We start from the raw sequence: 23,866 nt of genomic DNA, 5'->3' as shown, positions 1-23,866 counted from the left end.
ACATTATAGCTTTATTAACCCGATCGGTGTCCGATCAAGAAATTGAAAGCAATTCATCCCAATACTCCCATCCATTGCACAATCGAACTGATGATCAAGAATACATTCAAGTCAATAAGATCGACTATTTCCGTTTGTTATGCAAAGCCTATCTAAATACTACGAAGAATTCACTTCAACGTTTCTGTCACAACGAAGACACTTATACGAACCTGAATGAAACAGCAAACACTGCAGACTACTTCTACGAGCTACTGCAGTCGTCCAGCAATGATTCCGAAGATTTGTATCAAGAAATTGACTCGAAATTCATTCGCGATCAAATTTATAATTACGCAAGAAGACAAACCACCAGTGAGAGTAATTATGTGCTGGACGATTTACAACAATCGAAATCGAAAAGTTGGTCGCACACCATTCAATTGCCAACACACGAAGTATTCCGCACCTCATCCCATTTCGGTTTCTTGAGTCCGAAAGACATCAGAAAACCGGTCGACTATCATCTGCCGTCGTACAAAAGTTATTACCAACCGTTGTCGCGTGAGATGTCGATTGAGGAATTATTCTCCAGTAACAAATACGTTGCCCTGTCCGAAGATGGCATTCGAATAATTTTCAAGAAAAAGATCGCATCGTTCAAAGACTTCAAGCAATCCATGCAGAAGAAAATGAAATTTTCGACGTTAGTCGAAGGTCAAGAAATGAATGCAGAAAATCCATTCAAAAAGTTCTTTGCTGAAGGATGTAATGATATCGGCTACGCCGTTCCACTAGATTATCCAGCTGGTTATCGTAGCTGTCCTGATTTACCAGCTCGTATGTTGGGTAACGCTGAGTACATAGTCGACAATGAGAACACTGATACTGATGGCTGTGCCAAAGAAATGTTCCCACCACCGACTCATTCAGAATATTCCGACTACGGAACCCAGAGTGAAAACGAGCGACTATTTCAAAGAGACGCCCAGCGTCATGTTTCAACTTTGCTCGATCAGCGATTGCACACATTGAAGCGCTGCCACTCTGAACGGAAAGTCAGTCATTGCAATATTACGCTCAATATTAATAAGAGCAAGCCAAATACTCAGTATCAACGTGACAATCAAGTTAACGATTTACCCTCGCAAGATGTATGTAACAACGTCCTGGAAGATGTAACCAATAAACCCAGACTATCGACGAGTCTACCCTTGGAACGAGAAAAGAAACTACTGTCAAGAAGCGTCCGAAATGAACGGAAGAAAGAATTCACCGAGCTGTGGATGAGTCATTTAAGCGCGCGCAAAGCACAAACTGAAAATGACGATCTAAGTAATGATCGAGCATCGCCATACGCGGACATGGAATTCGACCCGATGGAAGAGGAAATTATATCGAAAATTGATGATTATCAGTTGGACAAAGACGATGAGTCAATTTTTACGAAAATCAAAACCGTAATCATCGAACGCAGCATCAACAAAAAGAAAATTAATTCGAATGACGAATTGAACAATCTCGATAAGTCGTCCAGCTATTTGACTTCGACGCCCAAATCTTGTAGAAGCCTTCAATTCGGAGATATGTCACGTCCTAGTTCTACCGATACCTCAAATTCTCTACCCTCAAACAATACATTTTTAACGGAAGGTGCATCTCTTGAACACACTGAAATTAAGTCGCCACAACATCCATCAAAAGCAAAACTGGTTTCTGCGATAACGATTCGTGTAAACCGAGCCAATCCTAGCCAATCGGTACCGAATCTTGGTCGCAAAGGGAAACGGAATTTCATCGCAGAAAATATTCGAAACGCGTCACTACGGAAAGGAACGCCCAGAATTAACAGAAAATGGACTACAACCGCCAACCGGTCACAGTCTGCACCGAGACTTCATATCGATGATTTGCGTTCGCAACGCCACCATGCCATTTTCGATGCGCGTCCATTTGCCAGCGAAATTGAACTTGGAGTCGCTACTTCGTCCACATCAAACGAATCTAGCGACGGTGAATCGGTTGCTGTTGATTTGGAAAAAGTCCTGCAAAATATTGTCGATTCGGCATCGAATGTGAAGGAAAGCGAGAAAATGGTCGAACTGAGCGAAAGTGTGACAGAACTGAAGAATGTCGTCGATCGATGCGGTGGTGAAATGGATTGTATGTTTTTGGAGAAAATGGAAAAGGAAATAGATGAGATTTTCAACTTGCACAACGATATGTACAACGACAATGCTGAGCATAAAGAAAAATTTGAAAAGAAAATCGTTGAAGATACGGAACGATTGAAGCAATTGGATCTTGATCTGAGTGGCACTGAATGATCGATCAGCCGTCCGCATTCCATTTCGTTTACCTTGACTAATGTCGCTTTTAATTTGTTGCAAAAGGAAAAAAAAGATTTTTTTTTGGCATTTTAATATTCCTCTCGAAGAACAAAATATTTTTGTTTTTACACACCTCCATAATGGAGGGCTCCATTTATATATATTTTTCGTTGTAATTTAATCTCTATTGTTCCTTGTCAAAAAAATAATAATTTGTTTTTCGGATTCACGAAGAACATTTTGTGGTAGAATTGTATTCACTTCACCATTTTCTAAATTTAGTCCAAATTGGCATTTTTATTGACTAAAAATGTATTTAAAAAAACGGAACAAGTAAATAAAACATTAACTCATATTCATACGCAATCCCCTGCCTTAACGCTCATTATTCTATTGCCTACACATCAATTCATTATTTACAACGACCATTTTCTATTGGTTTTGGTATGTATTTTAGTAAGTCATTTTAGTCATCAAATATTTCTTAAAAAGAGAGGTAAGTTTATGCGGATTGCTGTCACTCAAGAGTAAACTCTACAGTCTGATACAAGGCGCGGATCAGGTCTTGCAAAATTACCTCAGTTATCTTACAGAAACCTAGGAAATCAGGGACTATTTTTGAGAATTTCTTTGAGAAATTTTGAGAAATTTGAGAAATTCTTGAGAAATTCTTTGAGAAATCTTTGAGAAATTTTTGAGAAATTTTTTATATTTTTGAGAAATTGAGAATTTTGAGAAATTTGAGAAATTTGAGAAATTTTTGAGAAATTCTTTGAGAAATAATTGAGAAATAATTGAGAAATTTTGAGAAATTCGATTTCTCAAAATAGTCCCTGTAGGAAATAGATCAAAATTGGTATCATTTGTAGCCGACTTTAGTGGCTTTCCGTTGCACATAGCGGTAAAACAGTAAGGAACGTATTTAAGCCTAAATCTCTAAATAGGTCAACTTCGTGTCCAATCTAAATACCTTGAATACTTTCACTACTGGTTTTACGGATGCCAATGGGAAACCGCTGACTGCGACCAAAATCAATGACCAACTTCAATCTATTACCTAAATTTCTATACTACGCTAATTTGACAAGACCTGATCCGAGCTTCTTAGTGACGAGATTGTTAAATCCATTATCCACCCGGCGTTAAATTACTCATACGGCCTTCCAGGGCCATTACATGCCATGAAAATCTACATGATGAAACCAATTTCGTCAACATACGTCCAGTATGTATGAAATGGTTGGCAGACAGCTTCATTTTTGTCTTACTTCGGATACGTATATTCCAACGTCTGACATGTATATCGTAGTACGATATTATCGTACATGCCCGACGTAGAATCATACATACTGCTCGTGACTATTCGTGTCACTCGTATGTTTATGCGTCGAACATGTACGATATACATGTCAGACGTTGGAATATATATATCCGAAGTAAGGCAGAAATTAAGCTGTCTGCCAGCCATTTCATACATACTGGACGTATGTTGACGAAATTTTTTTTATCAGTGTACAGCGGTAGTGAGGCTAGCAAAGGTGTTCTTTTCTTTGCACACAGTTCCACAGAAAGACAATGTTTCAACTTTGAAAATTAGATAGATTTCCTACTTAATAGCTCATTTCAACCATTTCACCTGGTAGTACTGCAACTTCAATATTTCGAATATCTCGTTGTAACGTTTCCTAGTCTTCAGTAGTTGTCGCTCATTTAGATATTCCAATTTTACAACTCCTTGTTCCATGAAACCTTTATCCTAGTTAGAGTAGGTGTATGAATGAATGTTAAGAATGAAAGCGTGAACGTTGAGAAGCGTAAGCACAAGCAATTGTCTAGACGATAACTTAACACCGAGGTAAATATGATTTTAACTTATAGCTTGCACATTAAATAGTTTTTGTTTTGTGTTTGTAATGTTTGTAGCAAATGTGTAAGGTGCTTCATTAATAGTTGTAATGAATAGTCACTGTAATGTACTCATTTTTGCACACCTATCTTCAGACTTGAAGTGTATGGTCATTATGTTGACGAAACGGGTATAAATACTAAAATTAAATAAACGTAAAGCATGAATGGCAGTTGATTGTGTCACTCCATTTAGCACTCCGTGAATGGTTCAGTTGGAATTTTTCAGGTGATTGGCGTAAGAATTGGAATCCCTAACGAAGTGCTAAATGTAAGATAAGACCACACTGCGTTTATTATGCCGAGAGCAACATCCCTAAAGGGTCGATTTTGATAACCTTTTTTCCCCTCAAAATTCATAACTTTTTACTACTTTTCAGGTTTATCAAAATCGGTTCAGTAATTCTTGAGATGTCGGGGATATGCCCTTTAGTGATGTTGCCCTCGATATTTTTTATTTACATTGTTTCGTTTTATTTTTATGTTCTTCAAACATTCTTTTTTGTTCAAACAGGAAAAAGTTTTTTCGATTTTTTTTCCCCATTAGTTATAAAGTCGTTCGACATGGGGTGCATATTCCACTTTTCCATTCAATTCATCAATATAACACAATCTTCACTCTAACTCTTTCGTCCGTCTCATCCGTCCAGTTAATCATGTTGCGTAGATTTTCGGTAACAATTTTGTATCGTCGAAAGTTCCATACTAAAATTTGTACATATTTGAATGTCCATATAGGCCGAAAGCCTCCACTTGTTTTATTTATTTCAAAGGTTACACAACTATAAATTACTAAATCGTTTTATCAATGTATTTACAGGTGAACATGTACAAAATGGTGATCATTCAGATGCACATGTGAGCACATTTTCTCATAGCAGTAAAGAGGTAAGAGAAATTTCATATTGCAAATGAAGTAAAACATTTTGCTCACTGCACCCACGTTACTTCATTGAGTCGTTACTTCATTGAATGGGGGCTTTGTGAGTAAAATAACTTACGTAATTGTTGTAAATGTTGTTTTAATTGGCAAAATGAAACATTGCAAACAAGGACGTAATCTAGTATTGTGGTAAACACTAGACGATGCTTTAAACAGATGAAGTAACAGATTTTACCGCAGCCTCGTTCGCAGAATGTTTGCCACTAGATCTTTCTGAGTCTGATATACTTTTCTGATATACCCTCTGATGATCTCAAAAAGGTTACAAATCAAGAGTCATATAAGATCCAATGAAATTTTTAGTTTATAAAACTACACGGTTTTGAGACTCAATGCATTTCCCGCTAATTGTGCAATGTCTCGAATCTTAAATGCGAACCTCTAAGACTTCTAGATGCCCCCTTGCTTTGTCATTCCTTAGTAACTGTGGTTTTAGTTTATTGGTGATTTCGTGTCCACAGATAAAATTCCTTCGTCTGAATGTTTTGCCATTAGTCTTTAGCTAGATGATTTCAGAATAAAGTTCCTCATCCAATAGCTTACCCCTCCCCCACTTTTATTTGTTTAGTTGCAATAAGTCTTTAATCAAATTTGTACAATTTTTTCAGGATGTTTCGACCGAAGGATCGCCCAAAAAGGATAAGAAAAAGAAGAAGGGTCTCCGAACGCCGTCATTCTTAAAGAAAAAGAAGGAAAAGAAGAAGGTCGAAGCTTAATTTCACAGCTCATGAGCAGTAGAGAATGTGAATTTAATGAAGAAAAAAAGTTTGATTTTCATCTAAGATACAAAAAAGGAAGAAATTTTAAAAATAAAAATTAACTAAAATCGAAACAAATTTAAATATTTTGCCGTAAAAAAAGTGAAAAGTGAAAAGTTAGAACTTGCAAGTCATGCGAATGTGTTTTTTTTAATGCTTATTGGCGGGTGAAATATTTTTATTAAAAAATGAAAGAGAAATGTTTATTTTTGGGATATGTAAGATGCAACTCACTGGGGATATTTTTTGTCTTTTGTAAAATCGAAAGAATTTAATAGTTTGTTTTCGTAATTCTCCGTTTTCTTTTATTGTATTTTTTGTAACTAAAGTAAAAAAAAAAAATTCAAAATATAATTATCTAAATGATACAATATATAAACTCTTATAAAGTAAATTAAAGAAAGAAATGTTAGAGAAACAAAGGCAAGGTGCATTGTGTAAAGGTTAAATGAAGGTAAAAAGAAAATTCTCAAGTTTGTTTAAAGAATAACATTTAAAAAAATGTCGAACACTAAGTTTGTTTCTGGCTCTGCTATCGCGTTTACTTTGCATACATTATTTGCATTTATTAAAATTAAAAGAAAACAAGAAAATCTTCTCACACATTTTGTATTTGGATTCGTATTTTTTTAAGAAGAAAACTAAATTTGAATTCTATAACTATTCGTATTCGGTAATAGCCTTGACCCATTGCTTAGGACTAAAAGAAAAAAAAATATTTTGTAGATATAATTGCAGAGTCGAATATTTTGTAGAATTTGTTTCTTTTAAAGTCAGTGATAAAATGATGGACAACCACAAAAACGATCCCGGTTCTTTAAAACGTCACGAATTTTTGATTTAATTTAATTTTCGGATAAAATTAGAACGTTATGCAGCTACAATTCTTTTTCGTTAAGAAATTTTGAGGGAATCCTTGTCTATTTTGTCTAAAATAATAAGCACACTAAAGGTTTGATGTGTAGCAAAAGTGAAGAAAATTCAGTTTTTTACCGCCCATAAATCAAATATTTTTGATGACAAACCCAAACTATTTTTTTAACACAAAAAAAAACGATTAAATCTGGAGAGATACATTCGAGACGTGAACAGATGGCACTGATGTCTTTTGAAAATCTTTTCTTGTTTGTTCATAGCAAAGCTAGGTCGACTAGAAAGTTCGGGTCAGGTAATTTTGGAAAAAGAACCTGATCTGGCCTCTACCTCTACCTTTATTCCAACCAGTTTGATCAGTTTGAATTTGAGATAAAATTCAATATTGTAGATTCACCATAGAGAATAGTGACATCTATTCACCTCTCGAGTGGAAAAACTCTGTGAATAATTTTTTTCACATTACAAAAATCAACATCCTTATTATATTACACCTAGAACGATATGCAATCCTCTCTCTCTATCTCTCTCCAAAGCTATAAGAATGAATGTTTGCTTTTTTATTAAAAATAAAAAAAAGAAGAAAAAAAATGAAAAAAAATCGCTTTTTGTACGTACAACACAACACATTTTTTTTAAAAAAAGAAGAAGAAAAGAAAAGAAAAAATATTTTAAAATTTTATTTGTTTTATTGTTTTACTTCCTTTTTAGTTTTTAAATTATTCTATTGCGTATTTATGACGAATACAACTAAAAGAAAATACACAAACAAAACGAAACCAATATAATTGTTGCAATTTTTCCTTCATTTTTTTTTTTAATTAAAAAATTAAAATTAACGCTCGGTGTACACATTTATTTTCATCGAACAAAAACAAAAAAAAAATTATTTATAAATGTAATTTTTAAGAATAAAATTATCTGTTGGTTAGACTTATTATACATTTAAAAAACAAAACAAAAAAAATTATAAAAAGAAGAACCCATACAATCCGATTGAAAAATTTATATCTAAAAAATAGTGTCCTCTATTTCTAATAAATGAGCTAAACAAAAAAAAAATATTCTCTAGAAAATCACGTTAAATTAAATAAATAAAAGAAACAACAAAGTTATATTTAAAGTATAAATGGAAAACAAGAGACAAACTGCCATCTTTTTTGTGAAAAAATAAATTCAATTCATTTAAACAAAAACAATTGCTAATTATTATAAAAAGTAAACAAAAAACAAAAATATGGAAAATAAACGGAAACGATTATTTCAAAATAAAATTGCACTTTTCCAAGAGCCTAATCGGATTTTCTTTTAACTCAATCTCTTCTGTCTTCTTTGGTGCTGTTATTCGTTCATAGCTCGTGCTGGTATTAGCTCATGCTGGTATTAAGCTCATGCTACTATTAGCTCATGCTGGTATTCGTTCATTTTGGTATTCACTCATGCTGGTATTCATTCATGCTGGTATTCACTCATGCTGCAGACCTCGCACTCAAAAATGACGTGTCTTATTAAGGAAATAAGGAGGTTTTTTAAAAAAATAAGGAGAAAATAAGGAATTTTTCGGTTGAAATTAAGGAGAAAATAAGGAGCTTGGAAGTAAATTTTTGGGTAAAAATCTTGATGATTTTTTATACGCACAACCCCTTGCACGCTTTTTTAGGCTCATAATCAAAAATTACGAAGTTTTTAAAAAATTCCCATACCCATATTCAACGATTTTACACTAATTTAATCCACTTAAATCCACTTAAACGCAATGGGCCACGTTCAGAAACGAAACGTTCATGACATCTGGGTAAACTTTCACGACCAAAGTACATCGTGAGAAATCTAACCTCAAAGTTAAACTTGACAGCGTTAACTCAACGAAACGAATGTTCACTCAGTGAAGAATTTTTCGTTCCTGAACGCGGCCTATGAATTACCATGGTTTAATAGTAAAAGTTAATTTGAAATTATTAACCTTAGCTTACAGCTACTTTCTTATACCATGTCAATTGTTTTTTTTTTGTGGACTGTGAATATTTACGTGTAAATATTAATACAAATAATCCACACAACCCACAAAATAAGACTATGGCTCTTTACAACATTCCATTGGTTGTAGGTCGTGTTTTGAACCTCAGGATAAAACTGTACATTTCTCAATATGCTACATTCCTTAATTTTCTTTTAGGTGAAGTAGAGATTTGAGGTCAGAATTATATCAAATTTGTAAACAACACAATAATTTGATCAAATGAATTTAAGTTTATGTAGGTCTTGTTTTTTAGTGTGATCTACAACCAAATAGTTTGTTGGGAAAGTTTCCCTCTTAGTACATCAGTGAAATAATAAAATAATGATTCTTCCCATAGATGACTTGGAACAGGTAGATTCCATTGACCTTTTCAAGCCTCCAACAGGTCGCACACTTTGAAACTTTGGGACCCCCTCCCCCACTGTGCTCTATTGTCGTTAGATTGTTTCTTAGACTGACTTTTTGTAAAGTCGATGTTTTAACTGACTTAGTATGACCGCCCTTTTTAGCGTGAGACAGATGCAATTCTTTCCAAACATTCGTCCGTTACCTTCAATTCTACCCTCCCTCCCCTTCTTCAACACCGCTCTTCCCATTGAGTGGGAAGGTAGCAAAATTACTGTAATCCACGTGGATATTTTTCTTCGGTAAAATCGACAACAAGGAACTACATTTCTATGGTTTGTTTACTAGCAGTAGGAGATCGGGTGAAGATTTACGATGACCCTATTGCTCAGTATTCTGCCGCGCAGCGATTTTTTTTTATTATCTGTTATCCAAAAATGTAGTTTTCTCGTCAAAATTATTGAAAAATAAGGAAAAAAAAGGAACTTTTTCAAAAATAAGGAGGAATAAGGTGGTTTTTTCAAAAATAAGGAAAATCAGGAAAATAAGGAGTAGTACGACCCCTGATGCTGGTATTCGCTTATTGTATTCACTCATGCTGGTATTCGCTCAAGTTGGTATTCGCTCCTTCTGGTATTCGCTCACTCTGGTATTCGATCATGCTGGCATTCGTTCTATTGGTATTCGTTCAAGCTAGTACCTATCCATCGTTCATAGTAATCATCATGAGGGTCCACAAAATGTGTAAAAATGCGGAAAACTAGTGTACGTAGCTTCCTGATAAAAAGTGTCTATGGGAATGGGGCCTACAATATCATTTTCAATTCCATACAATTTTGTACGTCCTTGAGTGATACCTAACATTTTTCGACACTTTCTTCTATACAGTTTAGGGGGTCCACTAGCACTCTTCCTACTTAATGAGAATCATTTCGTAGGTTTCTGTACTAAATGTCTTCTATGCAATTCTTTGAAAATGGCTTTGTTAGTAAGTATTCATGTTAATGATTTAGGAACGTTTATAAATTTAGTGAACTTGACTGCAGAAATAGACAGAAGTGATAAAAATAGAACGATGAGCTTTTGTTATTTAGACAGAATAATGGCATGCACTGATATTTTCGGATAAAGACACAAAGTCACATTTCAGAATTCACTGGTTTCTCTCTGACTTATTCACGTAGTTCTGATGGCCTTTAATGTTGAAAAATGTCTTATGTTCCACAGAATATGAACACTTTCTCAGCATTACACAATACACACCATCATAACCTTCAAGATAATACAAGATAAAGTTGAGAATCTTCAACAGATTAGATACATTCGCGAAAATATTTTCACGAATTTTCTCAAATTTTCGTAAATTTCTCAAATTTTCACAAAAAAAACTTTTTGCGAAAATTCACGAAAATCTGAAAATATTTTCGCTAATATAGGCACTGGATTAGATCGAATGAAAGGGTGTTGATGATTTTTTTACAACAATGCAATCGTTTATTTGGTATGGAAGGCTATGCAGATTATGATTGAGGATATGATAAAAATCATTGTCTCAAAATGACATTTGTCCTAATCGAAACACAAGCACAGATGTTATCAGATCCAATTACCTCATGTAGTCCTTTTTTACATTTACTAAAGATGGCGCGCAAATTTGATGGTATTATGTAATCGTCGCTCGGAGAACAGGAGGTCCCGAGTTCAAATCCCGTGCCGGCCAGATTCACTTTTTTTATTTTTCAAATTGAAAGTGTAGTATAACGAAAACATTAAATTCAAACACTCTCTTTCCATTTAAATTTCCCTTCTCTTGTTCAAAAATCACGTTTAGGACTTTGTATGTAACCTTTTAGAGATCATTCAACAATTTTCTTTGATTAACAATACTAGTCTAGTGGTGTAGAATAAACGGTGTAACACGAACAACTGGCATGTTCGCAACATTCGTGTTTAATTGTGCATTTCTTTGGCTGGAGAACAGGAGGTCCCGAGTTCGAATCCAGCTAGAGTCAGTTTCGTTTTTTTTTAATTGAAAGTGAAGTAAGACGAAAACATCACAATAAATTCAAACAAAGTTTTCAAGTTTCAATCTCCTTTCTTTTGAAGGTAATTTAAAACTTTGCAAAAGAATTCATGTAGTGACGTATTGTTGCAAACAATTTTGTTTAGTTCCGTAATTTTCGGCTGGTGAACATTAGGTACAGAGTTCAAATCCCGCAACAGCTAGATTCGTTTTTTTTTTATTTGAAGAACATTGAGTGTACAGTAAGAGAAAAACTTTCTGGTTGGCTTTGGAATGTAGAGACGTTCCACACGTGAGTCCGTGGTAAAAACATGTCAAGTTTGCCTTACTTGAGTTCCCGGTTCCCGGCCACAGTGAGCTCGAAGATAACGAAGAAGCAGATGAGTTTGCGAGAACAGCATCGAGCACTCCGCTGTATGGACACGAACCAGGTATTCCTGTGTCGCTTTCAACTCTCTACTCCTTCGTAAATCAGTGGAAGGCTAGGGTTTTCCAGAATGGCTGGAACGAAATTAAGGTTCGGAATAGGTTGACCGAGGTCGACCGCAGTAAAAAATTGTAGCCATCTGAAAATTCAGGTCAGGTCAGGTCAGGTAATTTTTTTCAAGATTACCTGACCTGACCTGAACCTGAATTTCTGAAACCTGTCAGGTCAGGTTTCAGTTATCCCTGATAACTTGCACTGGTCGACCTGAAACCTGACCTGATTTACCTGACCTGACTAGCACTTTCAGTTTCAGGTCAATGCAGGTCAGGTCAAACTTTTTAGAATCAGGAACAGGTCCAAACAGGTTTCAGGTAATTTCAGTTCAGTTTCAGGTAAACCTGACCTGTTCCGAGCCTTAAACGAGGCAAGCAAGAAATTGCATTACCATATGTCCAAGATTCTACAGAGATTTTCTTAGTAGGAAGAACAAAAAATATTAACAAATATCTTAACAGGCCACTATCTCTGTCAGTGCCCAGTCGTAATAGATTCTTGTGTAATTTTACAATTGAATATGGAGCATCCACCCGAAGTATGTCCTCAAATACATAAACAGCACAAAAAGGTACTAAAACGTCGTGAGTTGCATAACAGGCCGAGGTGCTGAGATTTAAGTCTCACCCACTTCTTTTAATCCTAAGAGAAAAACTTCGCAATAAATTAAAATCTCATAAAATATCCTAATACGTCGTATAGGACTTTTAAAATCTGTAACATCACAGTACTGCTACTAGCATGAACACTGAATTGACAAGTGTCAAATTTGGAGGCTTTAGTGATACGAGCTACCGCTTAGGATTGTTTGTATTGTATGTTTTAACTCATACAACGAAAACAAGTCATCTATCTGTATAACAGAAACGCAGTGCCTACTGTGATTTCATCAGCCTTCGAATATTTTCTATGTTCGTGCTAGTAGCAGTGCTGTGGTAACATCTGTGATCGTGAGTCAATAATTGAGACAATCCATCCCCTTTGCTTTGTAGAGAAGTAAATAATGTCGTTCAATGCTTTATTAGGACTTCAAAATTGCAAAAGTACGGTTTCTCTAAAAGAATGAATAAAGAATTTCAACATTTTAGTGAACTTTCATGTATTTGAAATGAAAACAAGCCGGTCAAAATTATCTCGGGCACCGACGATTTCGTTTATCTTGGGCACCTGTTGTGTTAGGCACCTGTGACACATTCGACACAGAAAATTGTTTTCTCTTTACCTCACTGATGTCGCTTTGTTACATTTTTATATAATTCGCTAGGACCAATTTTACCCGAGATTTGTTTAAATAGAAGTTCCAATTTACTGATCATTATCTCTTTCAGCCAGGGGCTATTTAGTCGAATTAATTTGCCGAAATTCGCCAAAATTCGCCGAAATTCGTCGAAATTCGCCAAAATTCTCCCAAATTAAAAAATTCAAATTTTGACAATTTTCTTCCAAATTTATGTTTTTTGGAATATTTTGCTAGTTTTGTGATATAGCATAACAAAAATATGCAAGAATCTACCAAATTCACAAATATATGTAAAATTCACAAAATTAGGACATTTTTCATCGTTTGGCCAAAAAAAAACCTTCATTGCTTCCCGGTTAAAAATAGATTTTTAGAATGTCTTGGCCAAAAATATGTAACTAAGTTCTACGATTCTTTGAAATTTCTTAAAATCATGTATAAATTCACAAAAATTCGCAAAAATTCGTCAAAGTTCGCCAAAATTCGTCAAAATTCGCCGAAATTCGTCAAATTCGCCAAAATTCGCTAATAATTCAACTAAATAGCCCCTGCTTTCAGCTATGATATGACATGTATGCTTTCTCTTTCAGATATAATATGATATGCTCTCTCTTTCAGGTATGATATGACATGTATGCTTTCTCTTTCAGGTATGAAATGATATGCTTTCTCTCTCTCTTTCAGCTTAGCTTGTCTCTAGGTAGGGTTCTTTCTTTCAGGTTTAGTTGTCTTTAGGTAGGAATGTTTTTTGCGACCTAAAAACAGCTATAACAGCTCATTTATTGAATTGCGAATGTCCGTAATAAACCCTTAGAATATTTTGGCCGTTTCAAAATCGAAACATTTACCATCTCTAAAAAATCTTTTGGTAACTGGGTGGGCAAGATACTTATTGCTACTCATTGTGGTTTCTAAAAGTTGGTATCTTTGTCGATTTTTGTAAAATATATCACATGAAGGTACGATTGAACCAGGTTTAACTGAAGCCTGAGAATACCCCAACCTGTTTTGACCTGACCTGAAACCTGACAATTATGTCTAAAAATTTGTATAAAAATTGAGGGTCAACCTGAAACCTGACCTGACAGGTTTCAGAAACTCAAGCTCAGGTCAGGTTTCTTTGAAAATGAAAACCTGACCTGACCTGACCTAAAGTTTCAGAGTCATTTTTTAACCTCGGTGGACCGATTCCGAGCCTTAGAAAGTACTATGATCGAAGAACATCCGAGGAGCATGATACCTAGTCATTTATTTTAGGAAACATCAGCGGCTAGGCAAGCCAGAAAGGGCTGTTTGAATGACTAAAAAAATCCTCTTATTCGAGTCATCGAATAACGAAATTAATTTTAACTCAATGAGACTGATAAATCTGGAATTTAAATACAAACGAACTACTCTTTACTACTACTCATAATTTTCACTAGCTTGTCGGTTAAGGTTCATTTTCGATGTAAAAAGTGCTTTATTTAGCGAATTATCTTCGAACATCTTTGAGCTTCAAAATCTACCTAAAACCCAAAGCGACATGTAACTCGATTCTCAAACTCCAAGTTTGATGATTAGGGAAAATTCCATAAGAAATGAAAAAAGAGGAAAATTTCGAACACTTAATGCTAATGTTACAATAAAATTTTACCAAAAAAAAAGAAAGAAATTCCTTCTCTCTGCAAAGATCTTTCCACATACATTACATCAACCACCATACTTAATAACATAAGAATTCAGAAAGAATACGAATAAGCATGAAAAAAAAATGGAAAAAAATGTCACATTTGCACCCTATTTTATGATCGATTAAGCTTTCAACACAAAGTGCTTTTAGAAATTCTTTATTGCCATAAAACATCTTTTTATTCTTATATATTCATTCGAATGACCGTGTGTATATATATGTACTTTCAATTCATCCAAGACGAGAAGAGCATAGGGAAAAGAAAACGAAATGAAATGAAATGATGTGTTTAAACTCGACAAAGGAAATGCCTTTTATTATCTCCCAAGTTTTACACACTTAAGTTATGTTAAAAACGTAAATGGTTTTCTTTTTTTTGTGCTGAAGAATTTCATCGGAATATTTAATTGACCTTAAAATCCGTAATGGTAAATTAATTTTCACCATCAAATCGGCCGAATGATGGACAGAATGATTAAATGATATTTGTCATAAACTCCAGCGATAATCATTAATAATCGACCTCTATTCTTTCCCCAAGACGAATGTCTTGTGTACATGTGTATACAGCGGTGAATTGCTCGGTATGTTGAAGGGTATAGGAAAGTAATCATGATGAATCATCTAACCACCTATTCATCTTACCCATTGTACCAATCCCAATAAAATGTTCAGCAAGAGAAAGAGAACTTAATACGTCGACCGACAACTTGTTGAAGGAAACATTCTTGAAATTCTTGGCACGCGGTAGCTTTATATTATTATCCTTTCACTGGGTTATATATAAGTTTTTGTGAGTTGTGCTATAGATAACATGGATACACAGTATATCAGTAAAAATGTCGTACAACAGAATCATCGTATGGTTGTTTTATAAGCCTGATTAAAAAAAGTTAGTGACTGAAGCATTACTGCACTAATCACACTGACTTGAACCCAAAAACTTGGTGGGGGTTTTAATAATTAATAAGACTATTAAAATAAGATTAATAGATACGCGATATAATTTTCATCGCTTGCTTTTATTACAATTTTGTGTAAGTTTAATAACGATAGAAAGATTGAATTGTCTTGATTTAAGTTACGAACTGCAAATTTTGTTTTTTGCGGTATCGTTAGTCCTGAAGATGCCAATAAATTTTGGCGAAACGTCGACAATTTAAACAAACGTGTTTTTTACTTGTGACCAGAAAATTGAATAACATCCCTGAACATCGGGTTATCACGATTAATAAGACCGTATACCGAGTACGTGCGTTATCGTAATGCGAATACCCAGTGCCAACCGCATTCCAAGCATTAAACTCTTACCAGTGCGAAATGTATCCCTATAGGTGATACTACTCCTAAGACATGTGCGAAAGAACCCTCAAAAACAGAACTTTCTTGGCAATATTTCTGAAGCCATCGATTTTGCCAATCTTCTTGCAATTTCGAGTGATTTCTTCAAAACAAAAGTTAGGAGTTGAGAATTTTGCGGATTTGGTGTCCGGGTTCCAATCCAAATATTTGAATGGCACAGGCATACAAGAACTCAAGTCACTGATTTGATAATTACATCAATGATTGTTACGCTTAATGTTACATGTTTCTATTAATTTACATTGCGAGGGTCGTATATGTGTTCTCATGTCACTTCTTAATATTTTCTTCTACTTTTCAGATCGACGTCGTATCACGTCTTATCACTTCATTTATATGCTGCGTATGTGATATTGTATAACAGTAGAAAGTTAATGGTGCGAAAATATTTCATTTTGGTTTATATTTTTATTTTTATTTTTTTGGAAAGTCTTAAAAGTCTTAAAAGGGACTGCAATACATGTCGAAGAACTGTGTGGTTATTATGCTATCAAAAATAGCTAGAGACCATTATGTGTAGAGTATATCATATATGTGAGAATGGAGTAACAATAATGTTGCCACAATAACTTCAGATAACTTCGGGTGAAATATTATAATTCAAATCGTCTTGACCGAATCTAAAATTTTTGTTCTGGTTCGAATTACTATAGCATTCGAGAAAAATGATTAGATTTTACAGTACCGTCCGGAGTAAACGATGTAGAAATACTTTGGTTCACTTATTTCATTTAGTTGAGAGTTGTAAGTTACGTGGATAAAATGTATGAATTATTCAAAAAAAAAAACTTCTTTCCGAAAATTCGTTAAAGTTAACCTTTCAAAGACGGCAAACTGCTGCCACCATCAAACAGTCCTCAAATCCTGAAATAGAATTTAATGTTACAAAAAAATTGATATACTGGCAAGCTATTTCCGAAAATAGTTATTTATGCAACAAGTTGCGAAAAGTGGTTGTTTTCGTCACTAGATGTGAGTCTGACAATCACATTGTGTGACGAAAACAACCAGTTTTCGCAACGTGTTGCATACAACGTTTTCTGCAACAAGCGCGAAAAGTGAACTTCTGAAATGCAAATTCTACAGACAAATTGTTCCTATCCATATAAACCGCTTGAGTCTCCAAATGATCTTAAGATATATTCGCGTATACTAATTTTAGATAATATAAGCTAAATTTGCACTTAATGCGCGTCTCTGCAATGAAAACACAGCAACAACTCCACAAGAAAATATTTCTGCAACAAAAAACACTTGCAACTTTTTCAATCATTCAATCAAAGAGGGCTATGATAATAAAACTACTTCAAGACATTTCGTTTAAATAAGTCTTAGAAGTCAAGTTGTACGCGTCGTGTTGGTAAAAGAAAAATGAGTGTTTCCAGTGACGAATTTTGTTCCGATATTGAAAACGGTGCTGCGGACCGCGTACAATTTTTTTTTTGAATGGTGCGAGAGTTAGAAAACAGACTCAGTGTGCGAGAAGGTTTTCCAATGTTATTTTTTTGATACCAACATTGAAAAATGATACTTTCGCCCCGCATATGAGGGGCGAAAGTAAAAAAATGCATCCCACGGGGAGAAAGTACTTAACGAAGAGCGAACGCAACTGAACGAACAGCGAAAGTGACTGACGTCACAGAAAATGAGAGAAATGAGTCGAGTTGTCAACAAAATCCGCTCATATTATGCAGAATTCTTTGATCAAAATTGTAAAACACTGTGCGCCAGTGTTCTTATTGAAATTAGCATACAAAGTTGATACTTTTTGTTACTGAATGATTTGTTAGTTATATCTTAATTTTTGTGTGTGTTATTGTTGTGATGGCTAAATTATTAAATTTTTCATATACCAGGGGGCTGCCGCCCACCGGACCACCGCATTTTCTGGCTAAATGCCTTTTTATTTCAACATTTTGTTGCGATGTTTGCGATACGTATCAATTTTCAATGTTGGTATCAAAAAAAATAGTATGAACGACTCGGGGCAAAAGTAAAAAAATTCAACCTGTGCGATTAGAGCCCTTGCCTTCGGCGCGCGCTCCAACTCTCGCACACGGTTGAATTTTTTTACTTTCGCCCCTTGTCATTCAATGTACTATTTAACGAGAAAAGTAAAGCCATGAAGCCCTCAACATTGTGGAGCTTGTATTTGAAACTGAAGGCGACGATATTCTTATATCGGAATGTAGATATCAGCAAGTACGCGACTCTACATAAATTTTTGAAACGTAAAAACATTGGACATGTTTCAAAGAAGTCGGATATTTTGTGTGCAAATTGAAAAAAAGACACCCCATTATGCTATTCAAAGTAGGCATGAAAAAGTTCACTTTTCGCAGCGCAGTTGCAGAATAGTTATTTATCTACCAAGGTAGAGAAATTGGTGTGTTCGTTCAGAAAAATTTACAGAAATCCAAACGTCGAGCTCGGTTAGAAGTACTCATTTGTCGAAGTATGGATACAAGCGAGATATCTATTGAAAAATTAAATGGCTCAAATTATCAACTGTGGAAGCTGCAAAGAATCATTATCCGAAATTTCTATGTTAAATGAATTTATCTCAGTTATAAGCCGAAAATTTTCATTCTCCCCGAATCATAATTTCTATTCAATTTTCTGAAAATTTGTCTCTAATAATAATCAGGACACGAAAAAATTGACATACGATTATTACACAACAAGACACTTCATAAAAATTCATCATCCAATAACATTTTCACCATGATTGTGCTAAATTTACATACGACTGAATGTGTATACGGAATCATCAACAACAACGTCAACGAATAACATCAATTTAATTGAACGAAATTGAAGTTGTATTCAAAGTGTCAAGACCACACATCCGAAAATCATAATTGCGAATCCACGCAAACCATCAGTGAGCATATAAACTCGATGTGAATGTTCATCATCTCAAAATTGGAATAGAACAAATTTTTCTTTTCTTTCTTATATATTTCGATTATAGGCGCAATTCAGTGGTTTTTTGTTTAAAAAAAAGAAATGCGAGAAAATTGAGAGAAAACCGATTTTTCCGATGCTCTCTAACCTCATCGCGCTAACATATGATATTGAAGAAACCCTCGATCAATTCGATTTCATACACTTACACCTACCGACACTTAAATTGGCGAAATGTAATTTGTCGGAAAAAAATTTCGATTCAATTAGGCAATAATCGACTGAAGTGAATGTTCGATACACAACCGCTATCGAATAAAAATGAAACGAAAAAGAAATCCATTTTCCTGATACGATGGATATCGCTTTAGATACTCATTTCTTTCTATTATCGATATAATTAGGTAAAGAAAACACTTGACATTGCTGGTTGGATACACATGTTCGGGATCTGGTTCGGTCTAAGTGCAAATGTATGTTATTTTCCGTTTTCAAGTGATTTTTTCAACACTTCTCCTCTCTCTCTACTTTTGATTGAAGTATTTCGGTAAGTGGTCGTTGTTTGCCTTTATTCAATTGACTTGAACGAGAAATTCATGGTCAATTTCTCGATTTAAGCGGTTCGTTTTAAAGGTGTGCAACGATTTGAGATATTTTTCTCGTAGGGTAATGGGATTGAAGGAAATTCAGATAAAAATGGATAGCGACATGTAATAATGAAATGACGGACATTGGGAATGATGGATATATAATGGAGCATCAATGGGTCAAAGTGGTCAAAAATGTTCAATCACTTCGTTAAACTATCAAAGAAAGCAAGTATAGTTACCAAATCCGTTATTTCTTTTGACCAAAATTAACGCATTTTCAGCAAATTGATGCGCAATCTTTTACATAATTCTATAGTGGTGCCATTACTTTTCCTAACTAGTGTTGAAATACCGCGACTTCGTCGTGTGTTCTGACGGTATTAAGAAAACAACCTCCGCCTCCGCCTCGAACTGGAAACCTCTTTTTCACTAAAAAAGCATTTTAACATGCGTTAGGAAAACTAGGCCCCACGTGGGTGGGTCAGGTCTCTTGAATGACCTAATTTTTCAATAATTCCAGTCTTCGTTTTCTCACTAGTTTTAAATGAGCTGGTGAGTTTAAGATCACCATATTATAGTCAGACAAAAAACCGATATCTATTAATTTCATCTAATCATTAATTATGCATTTCTTTTACTTCCATCGGTAATCTTCACATAGCAACAAATGTGCCCTTCGTACAAAAGTGCAATATAAGCAGTGTTATCTTTATAAATGCAAGAAAAGAAAAGAGAATTTTGATAAACAGAACTTTCTACGAATTTTGTTAACAAAGACTCCGATATAATAACCGTTGTTCATATATGATCCAATGGACAGCACGGTACGCTCTATTATGTACAAGATTTTACTGGGAAGCGGTGTTTATAAAACACCCCAGCCGTTCAATGCTTTATTTTACTAAAATTCAATTTAATTTTCTTAACAAACAAAGAGTTGAATGTTCAGCGAGCGATGTTTTACTCCTAAAATTTAGGAAGCTTAATATGAGCAGTGGCGCCGAGTATACGGGGGCGAGGGGGGCGCTTGTCCCTCATGGGAAGGTTTGTGGGGGGCACCGCCCCCGATGGAATATTTGAAGATTATTTTAAAACATTAATTTCTGGAGCATAGATATATGTTGATATTAAAGAACTGTAGATAAAATATCTCATTTTACTGAATTCGCGTAGTTTCTGTTTGATAAATTTAAAATTTAAACCGCGCTTCAAGAATATTGTTTAACAGAAAATTGAAAACAGATAGCGCTTGTGTTGACTGTTACAATGTGACCCGCACCACAATAGACCAGTAAAACAATACGAAAGAGTGTAAGCAACATCAATCAAAGTAATTTGTGTTGTGATCGAATCACTTAGTAATAAACAGCCTCGATGAAGCGAGGCTGTTTACTTAGTAACAGTTCGTATATATTTATCGTAACCGTGTAATTGTCTGTATAAAATAATATACGATCAAAAGTTTGTTATTTTGGGTGACCAGAGGTCATAATAGTAAAGTTTATTGGGCTCGATAATAAGCTTTTGCCGAAATGGATAAGTTTGTGAAACAGTGGCGCAAGGCAACTGAAACAGCTACAGATCCACATACGTCTTCGGAAGGTATTTTGTAATTCTTTTACTACAATATGCAGTTTTGGATGAGGAATATACGATTTCATTAGTCATCGCCGAAACCAACAATCCTCCGTCGAAAATTTCACCAAGCGCTTCCATCGATAGCGTTGCCATGATTCAAAATAATGACGTTTTGGAGATGCATTCGAACGAGAAAACTTCACGTACTGAAGGTGTGTATGGTGTGTGTGTGCCGTTTTGTTAAATAAATAACCGAAACTACGGCCGTGTTTTTGAAAAATTGATTGTAGTCAAAATTACCCTACAATCAATCGTCGAAGTGACGAGGAAAAAACTTCTAATTAATCGTTTTTTTTCAGTTTCTGCGTCTTCATCTTCTGGGAGAAAATTTCTCTCTCGATGGACCACTACATTTCCGTGGCTACAATATAGTGAGCGCTTGGAAAAGGCTTTTTGTTCGATATGTTCAAAATGCTACAAAGATTTGAAAGTGAAACTCCCAACTGCAGGCGTAACAGATCAAAATGCCTACACTGCCTTCGTTACAGAAGGATTTTCAAATTGGAAAAAAGCGACTGAGCGCTTTAAATCTCATGAACAATCAAGTGTACATCGACACGCTTGCTCTTCAGTCGAGTTCCATCAAACGAAAAACGTTTCCGTTATGATGTCTAAGCAGATGACACAGGCCAGGATCGATGCTAGATTTTGTCTGGATAAAATTTTCGACACAATCAAATTTTTAGCTATGCAAGGTCTTCCATTAAGAGGACACTCAGAAATTTATTCGAATTTCATTCAGCTACTACATCTACGTGCAACTGATTGTCCAAAGTTGAAATTCTGGTTGGATAGTTCAAAGAAATACAAATGGACTAGCCACGACATCATAAATGAAATGTTGGCATTAATGTCACAGCATGTTCAGCGACAGATATTGTCAGAAATATCGAAACAACCTTTTTACGCAATTATGTCGGATGAAACAACCGATATTTCCCGAAAGGAACAGATGTCGGTGAATTTTCGTCACGTAGATGAATCTTTAAGAATTCACGAAACATTCCTTGGCTTTTACGACACTCCTTCAACGGATTCTGAGACGTTGTTTACTGTTATGAAGGACGTATTATTGCGATTTGAGTTGCCAGTAAATAAGTGCCGAGGACAATGCTATGATGGAGCAAGTAGTGTCAGTTGTCAGTGGATCAATAACAGGATTACAGACTCGTTTCAGGGAGCTCGAACCAAGAGCATGGTATACACATTGTGCTGGCCACAATTTCAGTCTGGTGTCACAGGATGCAATGAGCCTAATCCCAGAAATAGCAGACTTTCTATCAGTTATGAGAGAATTAGTAACGTTCATTAGAGCATCGGCTAAGAGATTAAACATTTTCAAAGATATCCAGGTCAATTTCGGCAATGAAGATGACGAGGACGAGGATGATGATTCTGTTGAAACCGTTAAGGTTACACAAACGAAGACCTCATTAAAGTCGTTTTGCCCTACGAGATGGTGTGCGCGAGTTAACTCGCTCAGATCAATCAAGCAAAACTACCAGGTTATCTTGGAGTTTTGTGAACGCGTAGGACTGGAATCTGGTGATAGTGGTATCAAAGCAAGGGGCTTTTCGAAATATCTCAGTCAATTTGAATGTCTGATTCTCTTGAATATTTCAATAACGGCATTGGAGCGAGTAGAAGCCTTGAATGAAACTATACAAGCAACATCTATCAATTTCAAAAGCATCTTACGACGTGTGGAAATTCTAAGGTCCAGCTTGAATTCAGTTGAGAAATTTGGTGAAATCTACAACGAATCGGAAATTCTCGCGCAAACATGTGGCATGGATCCTCCAGTTCTTCCACGAAGACGCGTTCCACCAAAACGACTCGACTCAAATACATCAACTGCCTACTTTCCCGATACACCGAATGACAAATACAGGAGGATATACTATGCTGTCATAGACCAAATCTTAACCAGTCTTGCTACACGTTTCGACTCCGAAACGTATGAAAAATTGTCAAAGATGGAAGATTTTGCTAAAAATGATTGTGAGCTCGACGACATCCGAAACTATTTGTTTCATAATGCAGAATGTGATTTTGATATAGACCGTCTTTGTTTACACCGCCGAATGTTTTTTGATATCGATTTAGTTAAAAAGAAAGAGTTTAAAAACTTGTCTGATATCCACATTTTCTTACAAAATCATGTGGCTATCCGCGAATTTTGTTCAGAGTACACGAAATTTATCCGTTTACTTTTAACTTATCCACAAACCGTTTGTATTGCGGAAAGATCGTTTTCAACATTAAAACGTTTAAAAAACTTTTTGCGTGCAAATTTAGGACAGAAGAAGTTAGATGATTTGGCAATTTTACATATTCATCGAGACATAGCAGCAAAAATTGATATGGACCTGATAATCGATAAGTTTATTAGTTGTGAAGGAACTACTAGAAGCAATGTTTTTGCCATGAAGGCAGAACTTAACTTGTAAACGTTTTTTTTTTAAGTTTTCTAAATTAAAAACTTTTTCTGAAATTTTTTTTGTTTCTTATTAGATCTTGCAACTACCCATATTAGTTTGATGTCTAGAGTCGATGATTTCTTACCGAGTAGTTGGACTTGACTTCAGGTCGTTCAAATTTAGCAAAACAAGGTCCTAATTGACTTGGTCTAAGTTAAATAATAAATAATAATTTTGCCCCCCATGGTGAAAACACAAGTCGGCGCCTCTGAATATGAGTTTCTTATATTGTCTACTAAAAACCGCGTATTTTGGCATTTCTTGCCTACCTCTTAAGTACATGAAACTCGTGCGAGAACTCGTGTGAATTACGACCCTCG

At 35.1% G+C, this 23,866-nt stretch overlaps 2 protein-coding genes across 6 annotated transcripts in view; both read left to right on the top strand.

Moving 5' to 3' along the window:
- LOC119071876 (protein hu-li tai shao) overlaps positions 1 to 7,888 on the top strand; it is a 35,216-nt gene extending 27,328 nt beyond the window's left edge. For 2 of the 5 annotated variants that reach the window (XM_037176955.1, XM_037176953.1), the window contains 2 exons: positions 5,035 to 5,102; positions 5,766 to 7,888. In XM_037176955.1, coding sequence (XP_037032850.1) covers positions 5,035 to 5,102; positions 5,766 to 5,873 — 176 coding nt within the window. In that variant the 3' untranslated portion in view covers positions 5,874 to 7,888. Of the gene's footprint in view, positions 1 to 9; positions 2,672 to 5,034; positions 5,103 to 5,765 lie in introns of those variants that run through there. The other 3 variants (XM_037176952.1, XM_037176951.1, XM_037176954.1) reach the window with 2 other exon arrangements.
- Positions 7,889 to 20,825: 12,937 nt separating this feature from the next.
- Positions 20,826 to 23,492, top strand: LOC119071924 (zinc finger MYM-type protein 1-like). The gene is made up of 3 exons (XM_037177046.1): positions 20,826 to 21,030; positions 21,093 to 21,218; positions 21,366 to 23,492. Exons 1-3 carry the CDS (start codon positions 20,961 to 20,963, stop codon positions 22,376 to 22,378), a joined length of 1,209 nt encoding a protein of 402 aa, XP_037032941.1. The 5' UTR covers positions 20,826 to 20,960; the 3' UTR covers positions 22,379 to 23,492.
- Positions 23,493 to 23,866: the final 374 nt, after the last annotated feature.

The sequence above is a fragment of the Bradysia coprophila genome (assembly GCF_014529535.1).
Source record: "Bradysia coprophila strain Holo2 chromosome IV unlocalized genomic scaffold, BU_Bcop_v1 contig_5, whole genome shotgun sequence".
Lineage (NCBI taxonomy): Eukaryota > Metazoa > Arthropoda > Insecta > Diptera > Sciaridae > Bradysia > Bradysia coprophila.
The sequence above is the reverse complement of the archived record's forward strand: the minus strand, read 5'-3'. Positions and strand labels throughout refer to the sequence as shown.

Coding starts and splice junctions, on each gene's coding strand:
- LOC119071924 (XM_037177046.1), top strand. CDS start 20,961: ATGGATAAGTTTGTGAAACAGTGGCGCAAGGCAACTGAAACAGCTACA. Junction 21,031..21,092: donor TCCACATACGTCTTCGGAAG/GTATTTTGTAAT, acceptor CGATTTCATTAG/TCATCGCCGAAACCAACAAT. Junction 21,219..21,365: donor GAAAACTTCACGTACTGAAG/GTGTGTATGGTG, acceptor GTTTTTTTTCAG/TTTCTGCGTCTTCATCTTCT.